At 38.8% G+C, this 19,711-nt stretch overlaps 1 protein-coding gene across 2 annotated transcripts in view; it reads left to right on the plus strand.

Annotated features, from left to right (window-relative positions):
• The window catches only part of ROCK1 (Rho associated coiled-coil containing protein kinase 1), a 61,427-nt gene that overhangs the window by 24,834 nt on the left and 16,882 nt on the right, over positions 1 to 19,711 (plus strand). For both annotated transcript variants that reach the window (XM_081874935.1, XM_081874936.1), the window contains exons 12-27: positions 626 to 714; positions 1,851 to 1,899; positions 2,808 to 2,943; positions 3,192 to 3,283; positions 3,420 to 3,666; positions 4,418 to 4,524; positions 5,702 to 5,852; positions 7,399 to 7,559; positions 8,264 to 8,448; positions 9,113 to 9,182; positions 10,832 to 10,926; positions 11,634 to 11,799; positions 13,294 to 13,387; positions 14,708 to 14,796; positions 15,596 to 15,784; positions 16,255 to 16,420. In XM_081874935.1, coding sequence (XP_081731061.1) covers positions 626 to 714; positions 1,851 to 1,899; positions 2,808 to 2,943; positions 3,192 to 3,283; positions 3,420 to 3,666; positions 4,418 to 4,524; positions 5,702 to 5,852; positions 7,399 to 7,559; positions 8,264 to 8,448; positions 9,113 to 9,182; positions 10,832 to 10,926; positions 11,634 to 11,799; positions 13,294 to 13,387; positions 14,708 to 14,796; positions 15,596 to 15,784; positions 16,255 to 16,420 — 2,086 coding nt within the window. The remainder of the gene's footprint in view (positions 1 to 625; positions 715 to 1,850; positions 1,900 to 2,807; positions 2,944 to 3,191; positions 3,284 to 3,419; positions 3,667 to 4,417; positions 4,525 to 5,701; positions 5,853 to 7,398; positions 7,560 to 8,263; positions 8,449 to 9,112; positions 9,183 to 10,831; positions 10,927 to 11,633; positions 11,800 to 13,293; positions 13,388 to 14,707; positions 14,797 to 15,595; positions 15,785 to 16,254; positions 16,421 to 19,711) is intronic.

Here is a 19,711-nt window from a genome sequence, read left to right on the forward strand (position 1 = left end):
TACCTCCCTGCTTTCTGCCCAAAATGGCAACGCCAACCAGCAAAGCACAAGTAGGGAAGTGGGTGAGCTCCAGCTGTTCCGATATGTGAAACAGCCCTTTGTGTAGTGAGGGTTGGGTATAATTCTTTGTATTTTGATAACTGAGATTTCGTGTAATGAGCATTCTGATAGTGGGACCTATCGGAAGATTTGTTTTCAAGATATTGAAGGAAGTGTAGTGTAAAGATTAATAACCAATATTTGCACTCATGTAAGAATGAAAATGAGGAGTCAGTTCTTTTTCTTTCTCATTATTGCAGCACAGCAGAGCTAAAATGTCACAAAAAATTAAATTGATTTTTAATTACAATGTTTATATACTACTTGATTATAATAAAACCTCAAAGTGGTTTACAAATGTGTCTTAATTTCTGGTCCCATTTATAAGAATGTGCCCATGTTTATTAATCTGTTAAAGCAGTAATCTCTTAGCTGAAACTTGCTGTTCCAATTTTTTAAAATAAGATACTGAGAACCATTCAAAGCAATTTTAGATAGCTGTTGTAAAATTCATTATAATTTAGCTAGTCCCATAAGATCATGTCAAGTATGGCTTTTATTTTCATTCTGTATTTTATATTTAAAGCTGGAATCTCTGCAGAAAACTATCTATCAACTTGAAGAACAGCTACATAATGAAATGGAACTGAAAGATGAAATGGAACAAAAATTCAGGTGACTCATTTCATTCTATGTTATCAGAACTTCAGAAACACCTGTTTTATGAATTTTATATTGGGGAATTATGATGGTATTAACATTTAATATGTGTAGACCAGGAGATTTGTAGCCCACCTCCAAAACTGAGTATCAGGGTCTTAGGAACAAATTAATGGCACCAATTCTGAAAGTGATATTTTTAAGAGTTGCTGGTAGCAACAAAGATGCTTTTGCTTGTTGGCATTACAAAGAGCAAGACTAAGCACTCTTAGGTGAATGTGTATCAGTTATCTTGGGAATGAAGAATTTGAAAGATAGGGATATAGTCACTTTGAGTCTCCCATTTGCCTGCTTTTTGTTTAGTTTCCTTCCCTCTTAGAGCTCACCCTGGTTCTTCTCAGATTATGTTCTGGTTGCTATAAAATACAGTGGTACCTTGGGTTACATATGCTGCAGGTTACAGACTGCTAACCCAGAAATAGTACCTCGGGTTAAGAACTTTGCTTCAGGATGAGAACAGAAATTGTGCTCCAGTGGTGCAGCGGCAGTGGGAGGCCCCATTAGCTAAAGTGGTGCTTCAGGTTAAGAACAGTTTCAGGTTAAGAAAGGACCTCCGGAACGAATTAAGTTCGTAACCCGATGTACCACTGTATTTCATATTCCTTAGTGGCAGCTTCAGATATTTGGAGCTAGTTAAAATCTAAGGTTCTAGTTCTACACAGAAATAGTTAAGTAAAATTCTTAGGTTACTAGGATATCAGTGTTAGACATAATGTGTATTCAACATAGCACTAATTTGCTGGTTTCGTCAGCATAGGCATTTTTCCTTATGGGTTGTTTCCCCCTCTGGGGCAGATTGGAGATGGCATGGAGTAGTCACAGTGAAGGAGAGGGAGAAAAGTCCTGTTTTCCTAGTGCTATTTAGTTGAATACTGCCCACTCTGTATGACATTGGGCTATACCCACTAACAGGTTGGTGGTAGCCTATTCTGTACACCACTGTCAGCCTTTTGGTCACAGATGTAGATTACACAGTCACGATGATGTGAGTTATTGCAGTGTAATTGATTAAATTGGGTTGTTTGCAGAGCAGTTGTAGAGCAGTGTCCAAAAACAAAAAAGTGTCACTAACATAATTTTATTTTTTCTAGAACGTCAAACATTAAATTAGACAAGATAATGAAGGAATTAGATGAAGAGGTAAGTGATTTTTTGTGTGTGGTTGGAATTAGTTTCCCCCCATTTTTAAAAATAATGGTGTTAGAATTTTACTTGCATACATGTGATTTCTTTCTTCAATCATTTACTATTACAAATAAAACAAATCTCTCTCTGAAGGATTTCTTTCCTTTTGGGAGAATGAGGAAAGTAAAGACTTGCACCGTGGATTGCTTGTACAGAGAGACTTTTGCCAAGGTCTTGATTCATTTATTTTAATCTCTACTCTTGGAACGCCGTCTCTCTAGCCCAAGCATGGCCAAACTTGGCCCTCCAGATGTTTTGGGACTACAACTCCCACCATCTCTAGCTAACAGGACCAGTGGTCAGGGATGATGGGAATTATAGTCCCAAAACATCTGGAGGACCAAGTTTGGCCATGCCTGCTCTAGCCTGTCAAGTTGCTGGGCATGTGGCTAGTGACTGTAAAAAAGCCAATATACAGATAACTCATATCAGTTTAATACAGTATTTTTAAAAAATCTAACACAATTATGATTGCTCTATTTTACAATTTACAATTTACAATTATATTGCTCTATTTTATTCTAAAACATGATAGTATTTTCTTTCAAAGATGGATTATGAATTTCCTAAATAAAATAATTTGGACCAGTTTCAACTAAATAGTTGTCTGAGTGGGAGCCAGTGCAGTGAGTCCTTCTAGTGCAACAGGGTTTCCCCTCCTCTCCCTATGCGCCCACTTAGATCGGCTCCCAGAACAGTGGGCAGGGAAAGAGATATTGTTCTGTCTGGCAAGCAGAAATGCTTCTGCTAATCATATTCGTACAGCGTTGAATTCCACTGACAGCTTCATTGGGATGATTAGAACTTAAATTTTCTACCAAATTTAAACGGTGAAAAATTAAATGGCAGTATATATCTTGCAGGGCAGTCAGAGAAAAAATTTGGAATCAACAGTTACTCAGGTTGAAAAGGAAAATATGCTTCTGCAACATAGAATAAATGAATATCAAAGAAAAATTGAGCAGGAGAATGAGAAACGTCGAAATGTGGAAAACGAAGGTAAGCTATATTTCCTTTCAGGAAGCACCTTTCAGGTAAGACTGATGGTCTGTTTTGTAGGATATTTTTTGAACAGCATAAATATCTTAGTATTCTTTTCAGTATTATAACTGGGGCATATTTGTGTTTGAATATGCCTCAGAGCAGTAGTGGCTTGTTTTTTTTCTTGCTGTATAGAAATATTAGAAAAAATACCTCCAAGAGACATGCATATTTATTTACATTTAACATTTCCCCTTTGCATCTAGTGTCAACGCTAAAAGATCAGTTGGAAGACTTAAAAAAAATCAGTCAGCATTCACATATTACAAATGAAAAAATAACGCAGTTGCAAAAGCAAGTAAGCAATTTTCTATGCCTATATCTGCTTTCCCTCCAAAATGTATAAATTTAGGGTAAATGCAACAGAGCTGGATGTATTTGTTGTATGATACCCACTGCTACCTTTTCTTAACTCCCCCTTCCCCTCCCAACAGCTTGAAGAGGCTAATGATTTACTGAGGACAGAGTCAGATACCGCAGCAAGGTTGAGAAAGAGTCACACAGAAATGAGCAAGTCAGTAAGTCAGTTTGAAGCCCTAAACAGAGAACTGCAAGAGAGATGCAGAATCCTGGAAAGCACAAAATTACAAGTGGAAAAAGACTATTATCAACTTCAAGCTGCGTTGGAAGTGGAAAGAAGGGATAGGAGTCATGGATCAGAAATTATTGGAGAGCTACAAGGTAATAATTTAAGCCAAAGTAAATCTAATACAGTGGTACTTTGGTTTAAGAACTTAATCCGTTCTGGAAGTCTGTTCTTAAACCAAAGCATTCTTAAACCAAAGCGTGCTTTCCCATAGCAGCAGGGGACTCAATTTACAAATGGAAGACACTCAACAGGAAGCGAAACATGTTCTTATTCCAAGGCAAAGTTCACAAACCCAAACACCTACTTCCAGGTTTGCAGCGTTCTTAATCCAAGTTGTTCATAAACTAAGCTGTTCTTAAACCAAGGTACCACTGGAGTGCCTTCATTTTTGTATTGATCAAATATATGTATGAATTCAGTGCTTTCAATACAGTGGTATCTCGGTTTACGAACTTAATCCATTCCGGAAGTCCATTCTTAAACCAAAGCTGTTCTTAAATCGAGGTGCACTTTCCTTAATGAGGCCTCCCGCTGCTCGTGCCCTTCCAGCGTTTGGCTTCTGTTCGTAGACCTAGGTAAAGTTTGCTAACCAGAACACTACTTCCGGTTTTGCGGAGTTCGTATACTGGATAGTTCGTAAACAGGACTGTTCTTAAACCGAGGTACCACTGTACTGAATTTTAATACAAGCTGAGAGCGTAACATTAACATTAGAAACACTGTCTCTTTTTTAAATTAACCAACGACCTCTGATGTATGTTAGGAGCTTTATGTGGGTAAATCATAGTTTCGGTTTTGTGTGCAAGTACTGTGGCAGATTATACTATTTAATTGTTTATGTAGCTCGGGTTACATCTTTACAAGAAGAAATCAAAGGTTTAAAGAACAATCTTGAAAGAGTGGAAGAAGAAAGAAAGCAGGCCCAGGACATGCTTAATCATTCTGAAAAGGTAAGATCATTAAAACAATGAGGCATAAATTTCTTGTTTCTTGGAATACAGATGCATATTTCTAAAAATCTATAAAAAGCAGCATGTGAATGTGATTGATAGGATGATTTTATAAGATCTAAATTAAGCCACTGTGTTTGAATTTAAGTTTGTTTAATTCAGTTGATGTGAGTGGGAATACGTTGGCTCATGTAATATTTTTTATATAGTTGTGGATCAAGCTTTTAAGGGTGATAGAAATGTGGCATTAATACCAATGCATCTATTGTTGTTTTTATTGCTATGATACCATCAATGTATATATATTTTCACCAAGTAATATAGGGAAAAAGGACAGACTGTTACCCTAAAGGACTTTAAGTCTGTATCATGAGAGTGAGGGGTAGGGAAAAGTGAATGTTTGATTCATTTATGGGTGAGGATTAAAGGATTAAACCAAAAGCTTTCTGCAAAAAGTGGAGTAAGATGAGAGATGTTACAGCAAGAGTTTTTGGGTGGCTAAGCATAGCAGAATTGAAAAGGCAAAGTCCTAGGAGTAAAATGACTTGCGATGCATCTTGAATCAGTGCTTGTGGTTGTCAGTATATATATTTTAACCAAATGCAGATGCAGTGATCCCAATTCCTATCAGAACTTGTAATATTGGTGGTTTAACCCTTCCTCCATTGCCATCATTGCACTGAAAAATCACCCCACCAAAGCTTCTAGGGACAAAGGATGTTTAGTGGGGAAACGGTGCATGGGGAAAGGGTAAAACATCCTTTCATGAGCTGTAGTCCCCAGATGGATTGTGGGAAGCCCATGGCTACATTGTAGGGGAGGATAATACAGAGAAACTCAAGCATGGCATTCAAAGATACATTTACAAATAACTTGTGACTTAACCCCAGATAAAGAGACACCACCGCAGGGCAGAGCTGTTAATCATTTGTGAAATTCTAAGCGTCCTCAATCATAAATATTTGTGGATTGTGTGTGCTAAAATAAGTATGTGTGTGCATCACTTTGTCGCTCGCTTGCAATGTAGCAGTTCATTATCATATTTTCAGTTTTAAAAAAAGAAAGCTGAGGCAGATGGGATGACAAAAAGCTATTGTCATGAAATCTGAATTTCTTTTTAGATTAAGGATGGTATGGTGTTCTTAACCTAACTTCAGCTTATAAAAATATCTTGCAGGAAAAGAATAATTTAGAAATTGATCTAAACTACAAACTCAAAATATTACAGCAGCGTTTAGAGCAAGAAGTAAATGAGCATAATATAAATAAAGCTCGTTTAACTGACAAGCACCAGTCAATAGAAGAGGCCAAGTCAGTTGCAATGTGTGGTAAGTTTTTATAGCGTTTGTTCATATAGCGTTTATATACTGTCTTCCTCCCAAGGCATGTTTACAGTTTTAAAATACTAAAACAAATAAGTAACTAGAGTCCAACTGGAGCAGGTCATGATGTTGGCTTTACCTGCCGCCTCCACTCTTTTTTTCCTTCTCACAGGAAAGATCATGTCCAAGGTTAAAGTACTGTTAATTGTTTGTATATTTTTCCTTTGGATAATTACAGGATAAACATGCCAGTTACGTATATAATAAAGAAATGACAGCTGCAATGTTACTTGTAAGTCAGTAGGAGAAAGGCACAAATTGGACATGTGTGCCTTCAAATGTCTCTTTCCTATCCAGTCATTAAACAAAATGCTGCCTGTAGAAGCAGTCCTAGTGAAATGCTCAATAAAACAGTGCTGAAATGGAAAGTATGTTTCTAACAGTATTAGCACACAAGTATTACTTGTTTTTTCCTCACAGTCATCACTAGTTTTATCATTATACAAATTACACACACACACACACACACACACACGTGTGTATATATATATATAGAGAGAGACAAACAAATTTTATTACACAAACATAATAAAATAATAAAATAATAAAAATAAAATATCTGCTTAAGGCCCCTTTGAGTAGATAAAGAACACTATGAATGAGACATACAATGATTCTCCATAAACTGTCTAAGTTAAATTACACAATTCACAATTACAATATGTGGTACAGCCAACGATGCAGCTGGATCATAAGGGACTCACAAATGGGGATAGTGCTGTTGCACTCAGATCCTGCTTGTGGAGTTCCCATAGATATTTGGTTGGCCATTGTAAGAACAGGATGCTAGGGTGGATGAACCTCTACTGGTGGCGATTCTTATGTTATTAAGGGGAATAGACAAATTCGTGGAAGATAAATCTATCAGTGGCTACTAGTCATTTAGTCATTGCATGCTAAGTCCAGGATTGGAGACAGCATGCCTTTAAATACCAGTTGCCAGGGAACAACACGGGGAGAGGGCTCTTGCTCTCATGGTGCTTCTGATTGGCTAGTGTGGGAAACAGGATGCTAGGCTAGATGAACTTCCGGTCTAATTCAGCACACCTCCACTCACATTCAAACATTTGGCAATTTTTTGTAGATTACTAAGATGTCTTGTCAGTCGGGTATCTTCACTGTCCTCGTGAGTGTTGAAATAGTTTATTTTTCCTCACTACTTGCAGATAGTTTTGAGTGCTGAGTCTTACTGCCCATGGTAGTAAAGAAGTGGTGATGGGCTAATAGTCAAGTAAGAAACTGCCAGTACATATAATAATTCTGGACAGTTTTAGTATCTACTATGGCTGCTTATACTACCTAAGTCTCGCCTCCCCACCACCGCCCACATCAGATTATTGTAACTGATTGGCCAATGTCTGTAGACAGTGTAGGGTGTCTGGTCAGGTACCACTGCAAATGTGGAAGCTCTGCCCATTTAGTATGCAGAACAGCCTGCATAAAATTCTTTTATTGGAATTTTTTAAAAGATGTACTATCTTTGGTCCTTTAGAAATTGAAAAAAAGGTGAAAGAAGAGCGATCAGCAAGAGAGAAGGCAGAAAATCGAATAGTCCAGATTGAAAAGCAATGTTCCATGCTAGACTTTGACTTGAAGCAATCTCAACAGAAGCTGGAGCACCTTAGTGAACAGAAAGAGAGACTAGAAGATGAGGTAATTAAAAGTGCTTAAGTTAGTTGCTATAAGTTTGAGGTACTTAAGAAAACTTAACTTTCTTCATATCCCTTTAAGCAGAAAACTCCCCAAACCTCCACTTTTGCATGTGGATGCGAATCCAGTTTCTGAATTCATTTTCCCCCAATTTAGTGTTGTAATTGGAAATGTTTTCTCAATTCATACAGTTTGGATTCTACGTGCCATGTATTTTGCACTACAAAGCTTTGCTACAAAATATGCTAATGAAATTGGAAATACATAGAGAAATGATTATTATAAAATTAGTAGGACCTTTCTTTTGCTGTACTGTGGGGGAAATCATGGGTTGTTTTTTTTCTCAAAATTTAGAATTGAGGAAGATGGGCTGCTTTGTAAAGAAATTCTGTATGTTGCCATGTACATTCTGTTGTACATGGACATAAAGGCAGCTTAGGCAACCACACAACTTGTTTTGCATGCTCAAGGCAGTTTGTGTGTGCGTGCAGAGGCTTGTGTAGTGTTCAAGTCTTGTGTGTGTGATGGCAAACTGCTTTCAAACCTGAACTCACTTTCAAAAGCAGCTTTTGATACTGCATTGAATGCTGCTGTATAAAGAAAAAAAATGTTTAAATTCTGGCATTAACTTATTTATGAAATATTATTACTTTTAAAGAAACCAGAAAGCCTTTTCTATTGGCTAAAATATTTTATTGTGTGGTTAGGTTAAGAATATCACACTTCAGCTGGAGCATGAGATTAATAAGAGAGTGATGACACAGAATGACCTGAAGATTCATGCTATAGAGGCAGATAACTTAAAAAGTTCAGAGAAGCAGCTAAAACAGGAGATCAACACGTTGTTGGAAGCGAAGAGATTAGCAGAATTTGAGTTGGCTCAACTGGCAAAGTAAGTAAACTCAATTTAGAATCAGCTGCTTCACCCCATAATGTTACAAATGTTACTGAGTGCTTTTCTGTATTCAAATATGCATACATTTCAGTACATGAATATCTTTGTTTAGTAAGATCTGTTTATATGATCACATTACAGGTTAATGCTATAAAAGTAGATGCCATAGGGTTTGTTTCTTGTCTTTTAAGCAGAAGTGCACTGCTTATTTTCTAGTTGTCTTACGAATGAACTAATCAAAACGAAGCACTTGTTCCAGTTTGAAGTTTCAGCTAAAATTCATTTGAGGGAACGTATAACCTTAAATTAAAACCTTGGAGTAAGACAAACCCCTTCAGAAGTTTAAGCTGTCTAAAGGCTTATTTCATACTTCATGCACAGCTTGGATGTTTAGCCAGCACTTGATGAATGATAGTTTATTGTATAAACTCGTTCAGTTGAGAAGTATTTTATTTGAATGTGTATTAGGGATTTGAATGCTATGTCAAAAATGAGAGATCTTTTGAATTTGGTGGTGGGGAGCAGAAGCCTGCTGATTGACTAGGTAATGTGGGGATGGGATAGAGAGGGTTGTGTGGGTTAAAAATTACCAGATAATATGTTGCCAGCAGGTCTTTGGTTAATATGTAGAAAACTCTTTAATATTTTTCTCCTCTCAAAGGCAGTACAGAGGGAATGAAGGCCAGATGCGTGAACTGCAAGATCAACTAGAAGCTGAACAGTACTTTTCTGTAAGCTGTCCACTTGTACATTACACAAGCAATTTTTCTGAGTGATGATATGGTAACATTGTATAATCCCAATAGTAGTGACTTTCTATATTAGCTTCATATAATGTTTGTGCCTGGGGAGGGAAAATGGGTAAAGAGGTAATGATAAGGACAGGAAAATCAGACAGAAGTGGAAGACAATGTGCAGATAGTGCTAGCGGAACCCTCAAGGGCCATGGTTTCGTAGTCAATGCAACAAAAAGCAACTACATCCCTTGGGATGTAGCACTTGGGAGCCATCAAAATCAGGGTGGTCATTTGCTGACTTTTGCTAAGGATATCGTATGTAATGATGTTAGCTCAGCTGTTGAATATGATGGCATTAGTTATAGGGATCACACCATGGGCCAGACACCACTCCTGACCCTCCTACTATACAAAGACATCATAGCCAATTGTAGACATTGTCAGATCCTCCTGGTGGCCTATATCAAATGGCCCTTTCGGTGGTGCGCAACTCCAGTGCACCTGATAGCAGGGGTTCCCCTAAAGAACCTACCACCCCTAACTATCACAATGGATGCTAGCCCCAGGAATTGGAAAACCCACTAGTGGGCCAGCATGTCCAGAGCAGGAGGACCAGGCCAGAAGCCCAGCATTCTTGTCAAGTGACTGGAGCTGTGAGTTGCCCACCTGATGCTGAAACACCTCACCCACACATTGCTCATCTCTGATGTTCAAATATGGATGGACAACACAACCATGAAAGTCCATGTTACAGGTAGGAAGGAACCAGATTGTTGCCCCTTCAGCTGGAAGCCTTCCATGCACTAGACTGGGCAGTGATGCATCTGACTTAACTCACATTGGAGCATATCATTGTAGTTTCTGATGAAGGTTATGATTTTATAGGAATTTATAGATTTGTTCTCTGTTGCTTGCTTTATTACTTTGTTTAATCATATTTTAAACCTCTCTGAGATATTGCCTATACCTGTCAGGGTGCTGTCAGCGACTCCCAGCTGATTGCTTAGGGAGGTATGAAGACAAGGAAAAGTTTTTTACAGTCCTTTTTTATTTCAAACTTTACAGAGAGAGGCTATAGAACCCAGCCTCTTGGGTAATGGCATTGTTCCGAGTGAATCTCCACCCCCACCTTCTCTCCCACTTCCTCATTTTTCTTCTCCATCATCTCCTCTATGGGTGCCACTATGTGCCCTCTGTCTTCAAGCTCTTTGCTCTCCTACTTTTAAGGCTTGGTGGGTTCTGTGAGACGGTGGGTCTGGAATGCTTTCTAGTGATGTGTCAGCCAGCTGCTGCTCTGACTCTTCCTGCTCCTCCTCTCCCATTATTTCCCAACTTTCCCCCTAATTTGTCCCTGAGCTGTGACCTCCTGCAAACCACAGTTGTAAATCTACAGTGTCTTCCTCTTCTTCCTCCCTGGAAGGGACAGGATGGGGAGGCGGTTTCCACCACTCCTCCTTTGCCCAAATCCCTGACAATACCTGAAAAGTGTTTAATAAATGCTCAGAATGATAGAAGAATATACAGTAAGTAGAAAATAATGTGCCAGTATTTTTTTATGTGTCCTGTAATAAAGAATGTTTGAATGGTTAGACATATTATTGAGCACAGTATTATAGATTTGGATTTGATTTTTTAATTTGCAGACTCTATACAAAACTCAGGTTAAAGAACTTAAAGAAGAAATTGAGGAGAAGAATAAAGAAACTCAGAAAAAAATACAGGAATTACAAAATGAAAAGTAAGTAAATGTTGGAAGCACAATCTCTCCATTATTAAGCACCTGTTTATTTTAATTAGAAAGTGAAGCATGTACTCAGCCCCTCTAATTGTGGAGACATTTCTGCTTCATGTTTCTCACGAGAATGCATACAGTGTGTTTTTAATTTTGCCTAGAAATAAAATGTTCATAAAAGTGTAGGATGTTACATATGCTAGAAGTGTAGGTATACAAGGTTGTACTTGAGTAAAAACTGTACATTTTTATTTGTTTTTACTCCCAAGTTAGGACAGAGCAAAACAGCATATTCTAGAATACTGTGGACACAGTATATGTTGACACAAATTTTAGTTCTGCAAGCAAATAAAAAATACAAGTATTTAATGATTGTAACATACAGAGGGACATGAGAAGAAGACCTTGCTCTTTTCCCCTGCAGTAGCACCTGTGTTGTCTGGAACAGACTTTTTGTTTTATTGTGTTTTATTAAAAAGACAACATGGCTCATACTTTGCTTGGAAAAAGTATGTATAATTTATATGCTACATTTATTTCATACCTTTCCATCAAGGAGCTCAAGGTAGCAAATATAATTTCACCCCATTTCGTTTTCACAACAACTCTATGAGATAGGTTAGCCTGGGAGATAGTGACTGGTTCTCTGCAGTCTTAGTCTTAAAACACTATATATTACTACTTTGGAAAAAAATATTAACTTTTTGTTGTAGAGAAACTCTTGCTGCACAGCTAGATCTGGCTGAAACAAAAGCTGAATCTGAGCAGTTGGCCCGAGCTCTCCTTGAGGAGCAGTATTTTGAATTGACTCAGGAGAGCAAGAAAGTCGCATCACGAAACAGACAAGAAATTGCCGACAAGGATAATATTGTAAGCCGAGTAAGTTACTGTGCAATAAACACATTACAACACAACTTGCTATCTTGTATCAAAAACATCTTTGAATCCTCTATTTTATACTCCTTTAAAATTTTATTCCAGATGTATGTATTGCTCTGATGTGCACTGGAAGTTCTGTTTTCCGTAGTGGAGAATGGAGAACACATAACAGGGTTAACTCCCTTCCAGCTAACCCGTAGTGCTTTTCAAGTTTTGACCCTGCCTCAGAGAGAGTTAACCCCTTCATGTGTGCTTCCATTTCCCACTGAACAGAAGGGCACTTCATGGTAAGGCTAACTTTCTGATTTCAGTAAAGGGAGCTGAGGCATACATACAAAGGGCTACATATGCAAACTGGTTCCTTCCTTGAAATTATAGGAAAAGCCATTCCATGCTTTACATATGTGTCCAAGCTGTCAGGGGTGCTCCTCAGCCCAAAAAAGTGCCGTATTTTTCCATCTATAAGACCCCCCCATGTATAAGACATTTTGGGGGGGACTCTGGTTTAAGAAAATGGGGGGAGATGGCCTCCGTGTATAAGACGCCTCCACATTTTTGACATTATTTTTAAGGGGGGGAATCTAGTCTTATACATGGAAAAATACAGTACATGACACACCTGTTTTGTCGTGTCTAGGCAGCTATTCCCAGGTCTGTGCTCTGTGGAGCAGTTGCAGCAAGAGGGACCATGCCTCTTCCACCAGCTTATTTATCTTCCCCAACAGGCTATGCACATGCTACTGGATACTATACCTGTGTGTGAGCTGCCTCTGCTCTTCCTGCTTCAAATCTCTCCTGGTTCTAGGAGAAATTGGTGCAGAAGAGGGTGAGAAGCACCCAGCCCTTCACTTGCCTGAGCAGTCTTTTCTTCCTCTCCCTCTAGCTCTGAAGCTTCTTCTGCCTTTGACTCTTGCTTCCTGGTTGGTACAGGTTCCCACAAATAACCTTCCCCTTTGCCCTAGCCAGACTCCATCCACTCCCCCCCCCCGCCCAGTGCACACTTGTCAGCATCCTGCTAGTTCCTGGCAGTTCCCTAGCCTTGACATACAGTGGTACCTCGGTTTTTGACTGTCTCTGTTGACTAACATTTCGGAACTCGAACGCCGTAAACCCAGAAGTAAATGCTTCTGTTTTCGAACACACCTCGGAAGTTGAACTGGAAATGCGGCTTCTGTCTTGAGTTTTCTGTTTTGAGGCTTCTGCTTTGAGTTTTGAGAACGCGTATGGTCTTCCAGAACAGATTAGGTTCGAAAACTGAGGTACCACTGTATTTGAATCAGTGTTAAGTTTTCTAAAGTTTCTTTACATAGCAAAGCACTGTATGTGATCTTTTCGCACATCACTAAATATGTCTAGTAGAGAAAAGATCTGCAGAAACTAGTCCAGATTTTTAAAAGGATAAATTGTGAGATGACAAATTGCTACCGGTCAAGTGTTTGTAATGTGCTTATTGATGTCAGTGGTTTAACAAAGCCTTCCCCCTGTCTTGCTTAGCTTGAAGAAACAAATAATACATTAACCAAGGATGTGGCATTTCTAACAAAAGAAAATTCTGAACTAAATGAGAAGATTAAGAAACTGGAGGAAGGTATGTGATAATTTCCATATCAATGGCTATAAAAGATTAATTTTGAAATATATCAAAGCCTTTTATACACGGAGAGCAGTTCTTTTTTCAGTGGGTTAGGTCCAAACATCTCTTTCCACAAACAGAAGGGCTCCTAGTGTCTGAAGGCAGGAAATGCACCAAGTTGAGGAAGTACTGTAAGTGGCTTGAAGTCCTCAATTCCAGTCTATTTCCTGCTTTGTCCAAGGTGATCTTTGGTGTTAGCCAGGGGTTGGCAAGGTTTACCTCACCTGGGCCAGTTCACTCCAGTGGAGATCCCTCTGTGGGCTGGATCGCGCACATGCATGAGAGCGCGCCCGTGATTTTTGGCACCTGTATCTGTGCAGATGTGATTCTGGCGCTGCGGAAGCGAGTCCTTGCGGCTCGGTTCAGGGGCAGCTTGTGGGCCGGTTAAACGACCCCCGTGGGCCGCTTGTGGCCCATGGGCCTTAGGTTGCCTACCCCTGGTGTTAGCTGTTGCTCTTGACCTTTGTAAGATGGCTGTATTCTGTTGTTTGTGTCCCTTTTTGCTAGTGGACTTCTGTAGGCAAGTCTAGAACTGGCCTGGTATGTCCTCTGCAGTAAAGTATACAGTTTAACAATCTCTGTTCTGCTAGAACATGAGCTAAAAGTTGGAAATCTAACCGTTAGAGTTTGAGGTATGGAGGAGCCATGCTCTTTATTATAAATGAAGATGTTTAAGAAGAATTATTGGCAGTATCATTTAAATCAGGGGTGGCTAACCTTTTGCCCTCCAAATATTGCTGGACTAAAACTCCCATCAGCCCCTGTCAGCATGGGTAACATTCAGGAGGTTACCCACCCTTCATCTAAATTGTTTCTATTAAAAAGATTATGAGTTATGAAAAAAGTGTACTTAAATTTCTCAATTACCATCATAGATGGTAATTTTCTGAGGTCTTAGTTTTTATCTAATATCTAGAATAGTTTCTTCTAATTTCATTTAGGCACCATATCAATCCATAATTTGATTGTGTTCTGCCTTTTTGTAATTGAAATTTGTTTTTTTTATTGATTGCTTTGTTTTTATGTGACTCATCATAGTGGAAAGGTGGGATATAAAGCTTCTCATAAAACAAATAAATAGTGTGGTATCTGACTAAATCATCCTAAGAGTACAAATATTGAATCATTCCAGAATGATTATGCACTGGCATAACCATTTGGTTACATTAATAAAAATTAAATAATGATTGATGGGGGAAGGGAACCAAGTAAGGAGCAGTTATTTCAATGTCATAAAAGGTCTTGCTTAACTTTAATACTTAATATTGTCAACAGATTATATATTGAAGAAAGAAGAAGAAATAAATACCATAAAAATGCAGTATGAAAAGAACTTGAACACTGAAAGAACCCTTAAAACACAGGTATTTGTCTTTTTTTTGAAGCTGTGTTAAACTACATTCTGAAAGATTTTATTAGCTCTTCATATGTTCTTCTGTTTTCACTACAAACAAGGATGAAAGGTTTCAATTATGATTATACACCCACAGCATTTCCCCATTTGTCTTAGCTGTGGTCTTACAAAATGTGTTATCAAGGTTAAACTTAGTCCAAAATATAAAAATCATAAGCAATCAACACAATAAGACAATTACATAAAATATCAAATATATGAACATTTTAACATCCAGTATGAAAAGTAACAATCGGAAGCAGAGTTTCTCAGTGCTGTATCCTTTTCTGTATCTTAAAAATGCAAAATGGAGCTTAGGCAAATCTCTCTGGGCATCCTAATAAACCACAAGGCTGGCTGCTTTGTGGCGTTGTAAAGCATAGACTTTAGTTCTCTGTTCCTGCAGGACTGAACTGGTTAAAGGGTGTCTGGTAGCAAAGCTGGGAAGTGCTGTAGACAATGTTGGACTAAATGGACCAATGGGCTAGTTCAGCATAAGGCAACCGCTTATGTTTATAGGGTCATGCTATGGTAGTATTTCCCTACATAGCTCGAGAAGAATAATGGGTTAAATGGCTTAGACCCATAGAAATATTTGAGATCCATATATTTATTTCACTAATTGATAATGCTTTGTAAAATGTTTAATTTGTGAGCAAGACTCAAATGTTATCATTGGTTAGAATAATTCCAAGAGGTTGGGGACCATATATGTGCTTATATTTTTTATGTCTATTCAGATTTGTGCATATTTGTTTGATACATAACAGGCTGTCAACAAACTGGCTGAAATTATGAATCGCAAAGATTTTAAGCTAGATAGAAAGAAAGTAAACATGCAAGACTACAAGAAAAAAGAGAAGGAAAATCGGAAGTTACAATTGGAACTTAACCAAGAAAAAGAGAAATTTAATCAGATGGTAATAAAATACCAGAAGGAGCTTAATGAAATTCAAGCGGTAAGACCTTTCCTCTTTTTTCATTTGGTTTTATATAGTCCTGTCAAATACATTCACTGATGGTTTTCTGCTTAAAAGCTAACATATATGAGAATAAATGGTGTTCAGGACTCAGCTTGTCTGTCTAAACTCTACTGTGGAATACATTGTTCAACTAAAGAGTTTTCAAATGATTACTGTCATGCACGAGGAAGTAGCAGGACAAAGTTAATCTAACAGAGCAACCAAGGCAGTTTCTGTGCCAAAACTGGTGTTAAACCTGACCAAAAACTGGAAAATCTCTCATTTAAGAGACTGAAACTGGCCAGTGATGATATTGTATACTAGTAAATAATTTTGTTTCTGCAAGGTTGATGATAGATCTGCAAATAATGAACATTTTGTTTGGCTCAGTTTGAATTTTAATACCTCACGTTCTTAACAAATTAGTTCATACAAATAATATTCCCCACATTTTCTACTGAATACAGCAAATTGCGGAAGAGTCTGCACATAAGAACGAACTTCAGATGCAGTTGGATAGCAAGGAAAGTGATATAGAACAACTGCGCAGTAAAATTAATGACTTACAACTAGGCATGGACTCAACTAGTGTTGCCAGCCTTCCGCCAGATGACACTGATGGGAATGTTATAGGTAAGAGGCATAGATGTTTTGCTTACTATTTATGCATCTTGTTCACCAGGCTTTTCTTCTCTATATAGATAAGCTATCACCTTTTTTTTTTAAACAACCTTTGGCTTTATTATTTTACATTTCTTTTGTAGATAGAGGATAATATGGTTTAAAGGCAGGATGCAAAATTCTCTGCATACTTCTCTATAGAGAAAATTTAAAAGCTTGAGTTCCCATTTAGATAATTCCTTAGTATGCAGCTTGCAAGTTGTCATTTTTTTATACAGTGGCTGTAGATGTGATATCTGCATTTACCATCATTGTTTGGTTAGAATAGATTTACTGTGGATTATATTTCATTGCAGGGACGCGGGTGGCGCTGTGGGTAAAACCTCAGTGCCTAGGACTTGCCGATCGTATGGTCGGCGGTTCGAATCCCCGCGGCGGGGTAAGCTCCCGTCTTTCGGTCCCAGCTCCTGCCAACCTAGCAGTTCGAAAGCACCCTTAAGTGCAAGTAGATAAATAGGTACCGCTTTATAGCGGGAAGGTAAATGGCGTTTCCGTGTGCTGCGCTGGTGCCAGTTCGCCAGAGCAGCTTTGTCACGCTGGCCATGTGACCCGGAAGTGTCTTCGGACAGCGCTAGCCCCCGGCCTCTTAAGTGAGATGGGCGCACAACCCTAGAGTCGGACACGACTAGCCCATATGGGCAGGGGTACCTTTATCTTTACCTTTATATTTCATTGCACAAATAATTAACAAGTCCACTTCCCTACATGTAGTGTTGCAGTACAAAAAAAGGAATGGATTTTTAAAAAATCTTAATTATATTTATATGTATGATCTAACTACTGCAAAGAATAAAGCCCCTGACAATTGTAAAGCGCCTGTTTCTTAGCTCCCCTTTTACAATTACTGTATATCAAAATAACTGACACATCAAGATTGAATTGTTTTCTGATTCTTGATAATAAAATTAATCAGGGTCATTTCAGTTTATATTATTTTATGCTTTTAAGCTGATTGTTTAAATTAATTAATTAAATTAAGTCTGCATCACAATAGCAGACCTCCACTCATTTTAATTTCCTTCTTGCCCTGCATGCCCCCAAAATCTGCTCTGGAGGATCTTCCAACTCTCTGGAGCAGACTTTGAGGGTGTACAGAGGGCTGCAGGGTGGAGAACAGGAAGGTGAAGTCAGATTGCAAGTCCTTTCTGCTCACTCACAGATTAATATATATATATATATATATATATATATATATATATATATATATATGCAGGTTTTGGTGTCCTCGGGTGTCTTCCCGTGTAAAAGTTGGGGTGTCTAGGCGACGTTTCGACGAGGTCTCACTCGTCATCTTCAGGCTGGTGCTTTCGGCTTCTTGTTACTGGAACAGAGCAGGATCTCAGTGTTTGAGTTCCTATAAATACTGTAGAGGGGGTGTGGTGTATAGCCTCCAATGTTCTGGGCAGAGAGGAAGTTCCCAGGCTAGTGTGCCTTTTCTTCTTTTGTTCCTGAATTACTTGAGAGATATCTTGAGTGATTTCTTGAGTGATATCCTGAGTACCACTTAGGTGGGTCATTAGGTGTGGATTAGTTGTTAAAGTCTTTGTGTCTTGACCTCTTGAACTTTGTGAAGAGTTTTCCTGAGAAGATGGCTGTACTGTACTTAGTTGTGCTCTGGCTTGGCTTCGTGTATAGGGGCGAGCTGTGGTTTTGTGGCTTGTGTCAGCCAGATCTGTGTAGGGATTGCAGGGGGGTGCAGCATCCGGAGGTGCCACCATGGATTGGCTACTGGATGGTGTCTGTAATTCATCTGTGGAGAGGGTCTGGGTTTGGGTCTGGTGTGGTTGATTGGTGTTGGCGTTCTGTGTGCCTCTGGATCTGGTGTCAGTTTTTGTGGGGAGGGCTAATTTCCAGATGTCTGGCAAGCGGGATGTGTCGTCACGCTTGTTCATGTTGTGAGGGTGTTTCTCTATCTCGATGGCTTCCATGATTATTCTCTTGTGGTGATGTTCCGTGTTAAAGAGCAATTTGGAATCTGCAAAATTAATTTCGTGTCCTGTTTCTTTCATGTGTTGGAAAAGAGAGGAAGTTTTTTCTTCTTTTTTGACGGCATTCTTGTGTTCTGCGATACGTGCATTTATTCGTCTGTTTGTTTGTCCAATGTACGTGGCTGGGCAGACTTTGCAGGGTATTTCATAGATCCCTTGGTTTTCCAACTGGATTTTATCCTTGGGGTTTCTGAGGATATTGGCTATTTTTTGGTTGGTGCAAAAGGCTGTTTTGATATTGTGTTTATGGAGGATTTTGCTAATTTTATCTGTAGTGCCCTTGATATAAGGGAGGAGGGCCATGCCATTGTTTTCTTCTGTGTCTTGGTTTTTGGGGGGTGTTTCCTTTTGGATTAGCTTCGTAATCCTGTTTTGCTGGTATCCATGGTGGCACCTCCGGATGCTGCACCCCCCTGCAATCCCTACACAGATCTGGCTGACACAAGCCACAAAACCACAGCTCGCCCCTATACACGAAGCCAAGCCAGAGCACAACTAAGTACAGTACAGCCATCTTCTCAGGAAAACTCTTCACAAAGTTCAAGAGGTCAAGACACAAAGACTTTAACAACTAATCCACACCTAATGACCCACCTAAGTGGTACTCAGGATATCACTCAAGAAATCACTCAAGATATCTCTCAAGTAATTCAGGAACAAAAGAAGAAAAGGCACACTAGCCTGGGAACTTCCTCTCTGCCCAGAACATTGGAGGCTATACACCACACCCCCTCTACAGTATTTATAGGAACTCAAACACTGAGATCCTGCTCTGTTCCAGTAACAAGAAGCCGAAAGCACCAGCCTGAAGATGACGAGTGAGACCTCGTCGAAACGTCGCCTAGACACCCCAACTTTTACACGGGAAGACACCCGAGGACACCAAAACCTGCATTCCTGTACCCGTGAAAATCTACGAAAGCAAATATATATATATATATATATATGAGAAACATCTTAATTAATAGTGGACAGAATGGCCGAGGGATTAATTACCTAATTATTTCTTACTTGGTTGACAGTTCTATTTTAAAAGTATTAGATGGGAAAACCTATATAACAGGAACCTGGAGGTAAGGAAAGATAGGAAAAACAATATATAGATTATAATTTCACATCAAAATCTGTAATGTGAACAGTTCAAGTTTTAAAATGTAACAGTTATTCTGCTCATTTACATGTGATTCACCCCATCTGACCAGATTCTATATCTCTAGTCTCCAGTGAAGTGCATTTAGGACTGGATTCCTAGAGA

Source organism: Podarcis erhardii (genome assembly GCF_964252035.2).
Source record: "Podarcis erhardii genome assembly, chromosome: 8".
In the NCBI taxonomy this organism is placed as follows: Eukaryota; Metazoa; Chordata; class Lepidosauria; order Squamata; family Lacertidae; genus Podarcis; species Podarcis erhardii.